Source organism: Archocentrus centrarchus, chromosome 20, assembly GCF_007364275.1.
Source record: "Archocentrus centrarchus isolate MPI-CPG fArcCen1 chromosome 20, fArcCen1, whole genome shotgun sequence".
Classification (NCBI taxonomy): Eukaryota; Metazoa; Chordata; class Actinopteri; order Cichliformes; family Cichlidae; genus Archocentrus; species Archocentrus centrarchus.
The window spans coordinates 25111584-25119134 of NC_044365.1; the positions used below are offsets into that span (position 1 = coordinate 25111584).

General features: G+C 39.5%; 1 protein-coding gene across 1 annotated transcript; it reads right to left on the bottom strand.

Moving 5' to 3' along the window:
• Positions 1 to 1079: 1079 nt before the first annotated feature.
• On the bottom strand, positions 1080 to 4216 carry slc35g2b (solute carrier family 35 member G2b). Its single transcript, XM_030756738.1, has 2 exons — positions 3934 to 4216; positions 1080 to 2768 (listed from the first exon to the last, which is right to left on the bottom strand). The coding sequence occupies exon 2, from the start codon at positions 2740 to 2742 to the stop codon at positions 1492 to 1494; it is 1251 nt and encodes a 416-aa protein (XP_030612598.1). The 5' UTR covers positions 2743 to 2768; positions 3934 to 4216; the 3' UTR covers positions 1080 to 1491.
• Positions 4217 to 7551: the final 3335 nt, after the last annotated feature.

Here is a 7551-nt window from a genome sequence, read left to right on the forward strand (position 1 = left end):
ATATGGCATGGTGGAATGTGTTTTCAGTCATCATATCATTAGTTTAAGAAATATTTAGTTCACATTTAAGCTGTAAATGAGTGTAGCTTGTAGTTTAGTCAGCATTTTATTTACTGGGACATCAGTAGTAGCAGTTGATTGTCATTACACAAGAGGCTATAATAAAGTTATAATACTAGTATTAAGACAACTATCACCAATTTGTGTGCAAATAAGTTAAACATTCAATAGATTGACATCAGTTTATAATATCTGGTATAGTGTGTACACAGTCAGATCCATTTATTCCATAAATTTGCTCCTATTTCTACTGAATACACCACAAATTCACGTCATAGCTTTCTGAAGGAAAATAATCTGCTAGCTCTAGCTGTCTAAGAAATGAAGCGGATCCTGAATGCCACCTGCTGGGCTGATAGTGAATCATGCATTTGTGTCAGCTGTGAGCAAGCATCATGTCCTCTTTTCATCCACTCTGCATCTTCATTTTTTACTTATTTCATTCCATCACTGTTGCCTTGCCTTGGGGACACACGGCGCTTGACTAGGCTCAGTTTTTTTTCAACAGAGAAAGGAGATGTCACTGGTGAGACACTGAATCATCCACTACAGAAAAAGCAGATGGTCTCACGTTGTCAAAGGGGACTTTAATTTAATACAGTGCACCCGCCTCTGGGCATTAGTTTGATACGCATCTGACAGTAAACAGAAGCAGCACTGAGGGTTATAATACCAGTGTTAAATATCAACTAACGGATGGGGCCAGGCTATGTGTGAGAGGCAGCAGGAATAATAAACTATCAGTTTGCGCACAAAATGTAAGGAATTACAGAGAATACTTTTTACTTTATTCAAAGCAACATTTGATCTCCGGTAAATGTGGAGTTTGTGATGTTAAATATAAATGTATCAAGAACAATCTCACATAAACTTCACACAACAGAGGCTGAATCCTATCACACGAAAGACGTCATGTTCCACTTTGTAGCTTTGCTGGCTCATCGGTTTGTTTGAAGAAATGACACTTTCTTGGAAAGCAACAGATTAAGGCTACAAAAATCAGTGGCAGTTGTTTTATGAAAGGTGGGTTGTATTTAATGTTCTTATCTTTTATGTGATACGAATCATTTATGGGCTGATCTTTACAGACATACACCACACCTTTGCTGATTTTACACTGACATTCACAAGACCAGATTCCATATTGTCAATTTGATTTCAAATGTTAGCGCATGGCAAAGCACACATTTTGGCCAGAGACACAATGAATTAGACATTAAAGCAGTACTAGTGGAGGAAAGTGGTCACAATGTTATATTTGTTTTTGTTTTTTTTATTTCACACACAAATATTAAGACACAATTTTTTATTAGTTACACAACTGGCACTCGTTTGACAACACAACAATGCAAAATCATCAGATGACGATCCAGACATTCTTTAAATTGCACGACCAAGCAACATTGTAAACAATTAGACTGACACCTAAATTCATTTGATGGGCGAGTCCAGGATCTCTTGATAATCCTGACGAATAGCTCTGCTTACCCTGTACAGCTTGACTCCTGTCAGAGTAAACACACTAATCATGATGACTAGGCCCCCAATGACGTCATAGACAGAGGGGATCATTCTCAAAACGATGAGCTGGAGAAACATGGCAACCACAATCTCTAGGTGCTGCACGGTGCTAACTAAGGCTGGATGAAACTTATTTAGAGCATAGTAGACTCCGAGAAATGCCACAGTGGAGCAGATACAAATCCCAATTAAATAGCCCCAGGTCTCCGCATCCAGAGGAATGATGGGCTCCTGCATGATAAACATGGTGGAGGCACCCCAAACTGTGCCCGTCCAGCCGAATGTAAAGAGTGCCGTCCACATGCTGACGCGCTCCTTAATGGCCCTGTAGACGATCATGGAGAGGGCAGCGGTCATTCCAGCCATCACTGTCATTGTGTAGCCAAAGGCCTCCTTCCAAAACCCCAGCCTGGATTTTTCCTCATCTGCTACATTTGGCACCATAACCAGGCACAGGCCAAACACGCTTCCTACCACGGTGACCACATCTGTGTAGCCCAGCCTCTCATCCAGCAGTAGGAAGGCTAGTATTGCACTGAAGACTGTGGTGGAGGCACGCCACATGATAGTGCCATTGCTGGGTGGTACTATGGCAAAGGATGTGTAGGCGCAGGTGATTGAGATTACATTGCAGACACCATAAAAGAAGAGACGCAGTCGATAGCCCTTAGGGCCAAAGGGGGCCTCATGGTAGTAGAAGACCACCAGGATGGACAGCACTTGGATCACAGAGCGGATAAAGAGCAGCTCAAGAGAGGGAACTTTAGAGCGGTCAGCTGCTAAACGAGTAATCAGTGCCACACAACCATGAGCCACTGCTGCTCCAAACAAGGCCATCCAGGTCACCCTGGAGGCCAACACATTTGCCTCGCCGAAGCTGGCCAGCTGCCCCTCAACGCCCTTGTCTCTTTGCACACTTGGCTGCTTAGGTTGGGTCTCCATGGTTCCAAAGAAAGTCCTGCCACCTTTGCTGTCTGACACCAGTCTCTTTCCCACATTGGCTTCAGCGAAGGCGCCAAAGTCCTCAAAAGAGGGTGCATCATCATAGCCCTCATCGCCAGGCTGAGGGAAGTGAGTGGCATATTTCACTGTCACTGTGTTTGGGTGAATCTTAACCCGCTTTTTTGATCCATACTGAAGCGAAGATGACGATATATCCATGTTTTCTAGGCGTCAAATGGGGCAATCTGAAAAATGAAGTGAAATCCATGACAGTGTAATAGCAACTAATATGCATTCAAATATTTGGATTCAACACCCCCACCCCCACCCAGGTTTGAGGTTTACTGTTTGCATAATTCATCTTTTTAATATCCAAACCCCACACTCACACATCCAAAATACACACATGCCGACACACAATGAAAATCTCCCGCTTATCACCTCATTCCAGGTACCTTATACCCTGCCTAGCTTTACACTGGTGTTACATTGTGTATATAGGTTATGTATATCCCATGTGAGCTCATATAAGCCAAGCAGCAAACATTCTGAGGCTGATGCAGTCTGATGGGGATGAAATTACATAACAGGGATCCACCGGGGGATGATACATGAATGTGGGCCACTTATGAGTTGAATGGAACCGCACACCATAAATAAGCAAATCCTGCAGCTATGAAGGAGTGTGTGAAAGGGTTAAACGGTGGTGAAGAGTTTGAGTTGAAATATTTCTATTTTGTTTTAACAGCACAAGGATTTGGTTTGAAAGAGCCAATTACTGAGTATTGACTCAGACTCAGACTTGTTAATTAAGTATAAAATTACATTTTAAAATGTAAACCCTACAGATATTAGGAGCAAAAAGTAATACTGCTGATGCTTTTTTTTTTTTTTTTTAACTCTCAAATTTATTGTTACTGCGGTATTCATTTGGGCAATACACAACACGGATCAAAACCACAAGGGGGCAGATAGATACTCTTATTTGCCGTCTCGCCTCTTCCTCCTCTTGCTCCTCCTTTTTTAAATATAGATGAATATAACTTCATTACTGATAATTAACGCCAGCTATATTTATTTAAGGCATTAAAACCAAAGAAAAGCTTAAAACAATGCTTTTTAGCACCTACGGGACAGCGGTTACTTAACGTTGTATTTTTAGCTGGCCAAACCAATCAAAAGCATTTATTTCGCAACGATGTACGAACAATTTGAGAAAAAACATGTTTTTAATCCGATTATTATTTAGTAGCCCATCTTAAATACCACCTTTCCCCCTCCCATGTTATTCAATCTAGTTAAATCAGGTTAAAATGTATGTATACAAATTGCTACCTGTATTTTAACAAGCTCCTAGGTGGAACAACTTATTGTAGAGAAAAAAAAGAAAATTATCGGTAAACGTCTTACCTTTTGTTCTTTAAATGAAGTTCCTATTGGTGCACGGATCCGGGGTTTTGTCATAAATGAAGATTTTGTCGGATTTCTTGGTCCTTACATTCAGTCATCTGGAACTGCCATTTCCCCATCTTCCGCCTCAAGTGGAGCACCTTTTATAAAGATGCGGGCTGCTTTGGTTATTCGTTCTCCACACAGTCGACGGGCACTGCTTCTGCCTCTGATGAAGCCGAAGCTGCTGTTGCCGAGGCGTGTGATGATGATGATGATGCTGATGATGATGAAGTTGAAGGAGGGGACCGAGGAGAGAAGCAACTGTCACTGTCACAGCCAGCGGTTACTCTTCCTCATTCCTCCTCCCCGAGACTCCTTCCCACCTAGGCTTGCTCATGTCCGTCATCCCTCATTTTCATTAGATTAAATCCCCATCCACCTTAAGAGCAACATTTGAATTTCCTATCTACGTTAATTAGTGTAACCACATTATTTTTTATTTCGTTATTCTCTATTTTTAACATGTATCCCTTTAACCGCACTTTAAAGCGCTTTATGTGCGCAAAATGTGCATAAGTGCTTTTTATATAAATTACGGTTAAAGGGATACAAACATAAATAAATAAATAAAAAAACTATATAAAAACGTAAAACAACCTGAAAGGACAATTAAGGTATGACATATGGTGGTTGCAGCTTGATGAAAAGCAGGAGTTGATTTATAGTTTATAGTCACATTAAGATGGAGGAAGTTAAAAGCATTTAAATTAGAATGCCAACTTTACCCCCACAGGCAATGCAACAGGAGCCTCAGCTGGTAATATAGATCATATTGCCATTAGCTGCCACTGCCTGTGTAACATGTCTGATTTTAATTGGTACAGAGCACAGAGGAAGGTGATTTGTGAGGCTGTGGCAATTAACTCTGTGTCAACATTTACATTAAGCTGTTTACAGACGCTCTAAATCAGGCAGCGGGGAATTGTCATTTTAAGAGTTATAACTGACCTATTAGGGGAGCGAAAATGATTGCTGTAAAGATGCAGCAATTATGTTATGAACGAATAGGTCAACTAATAATGTCCATATGTTCATCCAGTATATGAACACAAAACATCCATTTGCCTTATAGCTACATAAACCCTATTGTGGCAAAGTCTGTTTCTAAATGAAGTAATGAATCCAAATTTGTTGCACTGAACAGTCATTTAACAGTATGAGAAGTACATGTTATACCTACCACCCCATGGTGGTAGACATCTGTCTGTTAAACATTAATCTTCAGGAAGGGCTGAGAGGCAATTAAGTTAGCTTCGGTTAAAGACAAGAAACAGGCAACCCTGTACGTCTCCATGCAACATAACTGCGCCCTCATTACCTTGCAAGGGCAGCTTATTTTATCCCAGATTGCGTGTGATGTGATATATCTCAAATGATTTTCCAACCAACATATCTTTTATTTGCTTTTCCATTGTTGCTCCTTATCAGGCAGCCAGTCGTGTATTAAATAGGGTGGGAGTCCTCACCCTGGTAACCCAAGAAATGGGAGAGAAGCTTCTTGAAGTGAAAGGGTCTGTGTGAACCCAAATCACTTTTTTAACCTTAACTAAGATGCTTTAGTGCCTAAAGCTAAACCAAACCTTAAACAGACACAAAACATAATATCAAGCTAAGTAGAAAGAAAATGGTGCAACTCATGAGATTATTAATTACTGCATAACTTTTGCTGGAAGCAAAATATAGGAAGAAATACTGCCACGTCTTCTCATGTTACTGTTGAAGATGCATTATTTTTATAATGAAAACATGGATGAGATGGAAGATTTTGACTATTGAGGAGGCATTGAAAGAAGTGAAATCCCAGAGGATTTTTTTATTGTCTCATTTAACTGGAGAATGGCTTTGTTCTATCAAATATGTCCAGGGAGACAGCAACATGTTAAGCTCCACTAATCCTGACTGCACCAATATCATGTCTGGCATCTCGAGGAGGGGGTCCACAAGCAGGAATATCTTTAAAATAAAAGCATATTGACTGCACACGGTCTAAGCTAAGAACATTCTGTGAATTAATAAGACTCTATTCAAGTTAGGCAACAATAAGCACATAATGACAAGACCTCAGTGGTGACAGCAAATTGTGTTTGTTATTGTGTGCTGCAAGGTGGCAAGTTTCAGTCCAATGTCTTTGCATCAGCAGAAAGATTTCAGGACAGTATAAAAATCAATACTCAGCCTGCACTACATGTACATGTGGTTAATGAATACAAAAATCTCAAGAGGTGTGCATAAGTACTTGTTTTAATAACTATTTCTTCTTCCAGTTGTCCCACTGGGTTTGCTTTGTGCTTGCCAGGTACGCAAACAAACTGTGACTGGGATTGCCACATACAATGCAACAGTTACATTATACTGAAATGTGACAATATTTACACTTACTATCCTGTTGGACAAAAAAATTCAATGAGTAATGAAAATAGAAACGCTTTCACACATACTATAACACTGAAGTATAGTTACTCTCAGTTACACAAGCTGTAATATCATTCCCGACTCCACCACTGTCACCTCATATGCCTCTTACTTTTCTCATCATTTTTCTTTCAAAGAGGTGTTCTCTACTGAAAATGTATTACCCCCACTTGCTTGTTGTTGAGCATAGTGGAGAAAATATGAGCGCCTCAAGGTTTTTTTGTGTAGATCACCAGTTGGGCTCATTTATCTTCCATTTTTGGCTTAAGCAATTTCTCATTGATCAAGCAATCATATTTCTGTTTTCTGAAGCCAAGAGAAGATGAGAACAAACTATACAATCCCTTCAACTGCTACAGGGAATATGAGAGCTGCCTTATCACTGATATACAGTGAAATAAGCTGAAGTTGGTGCCTGAAGGAATATGTGTATTTCTCTTTTCATGCACCTTTAAGGTATGAGGAAACCAAGTACTAAAAAATATATGCTCATCCCAAACATTTTGCATTACCCAGCCAGACTAAGGGTAATTATCTACATAATTATTTACTAATTTATGAATAGAATAAAAGCAATTTTAGTTTGTGCCTTTTTTGCCAGAAACACAAGTTGAATATGGCAATTTCCATTTATTGTTGTTCGCTTCTAATTCAGTTTGATTGAGGGAACACATTGTTAATGTGTAGCCAGCTGTCAAAGACCAAGTCAAACTGTTATCAACATGATAATACCTACAGACATTGTTCTGAGAATAGCTCATCCCCGCCAGCGAGCTTTCGGCAGTTTCTGTTTTCGGTCTATTTACTGAACCTAAAATCAAATAGTGCCCCATACTTCCATGAATCATAAACAGGGCAACTCAGAAGTTTGTTCTAAATCGAGCCTTTTAAATTATGCATGAGCATGAGAGGTTTCCCTTCTGGATTCTGGACACTCACCAAAAAAAAAAAAGAAAAGAGGAAAAAATAAGACTGTTTCTATGTATCAAGTAAAAAAAAAAAAAAAAAGTAAGAATTATATAATAACAGACCCTAATTATCAATGTGTTATTACTGATCAGATATATATTATAGTAATATCATTATTCATGAACATCGACATATGCTTTTAGAAGAAAAGCCCACCATACACTCATCCAAAAACCAACAGCTTCAGTAACACAA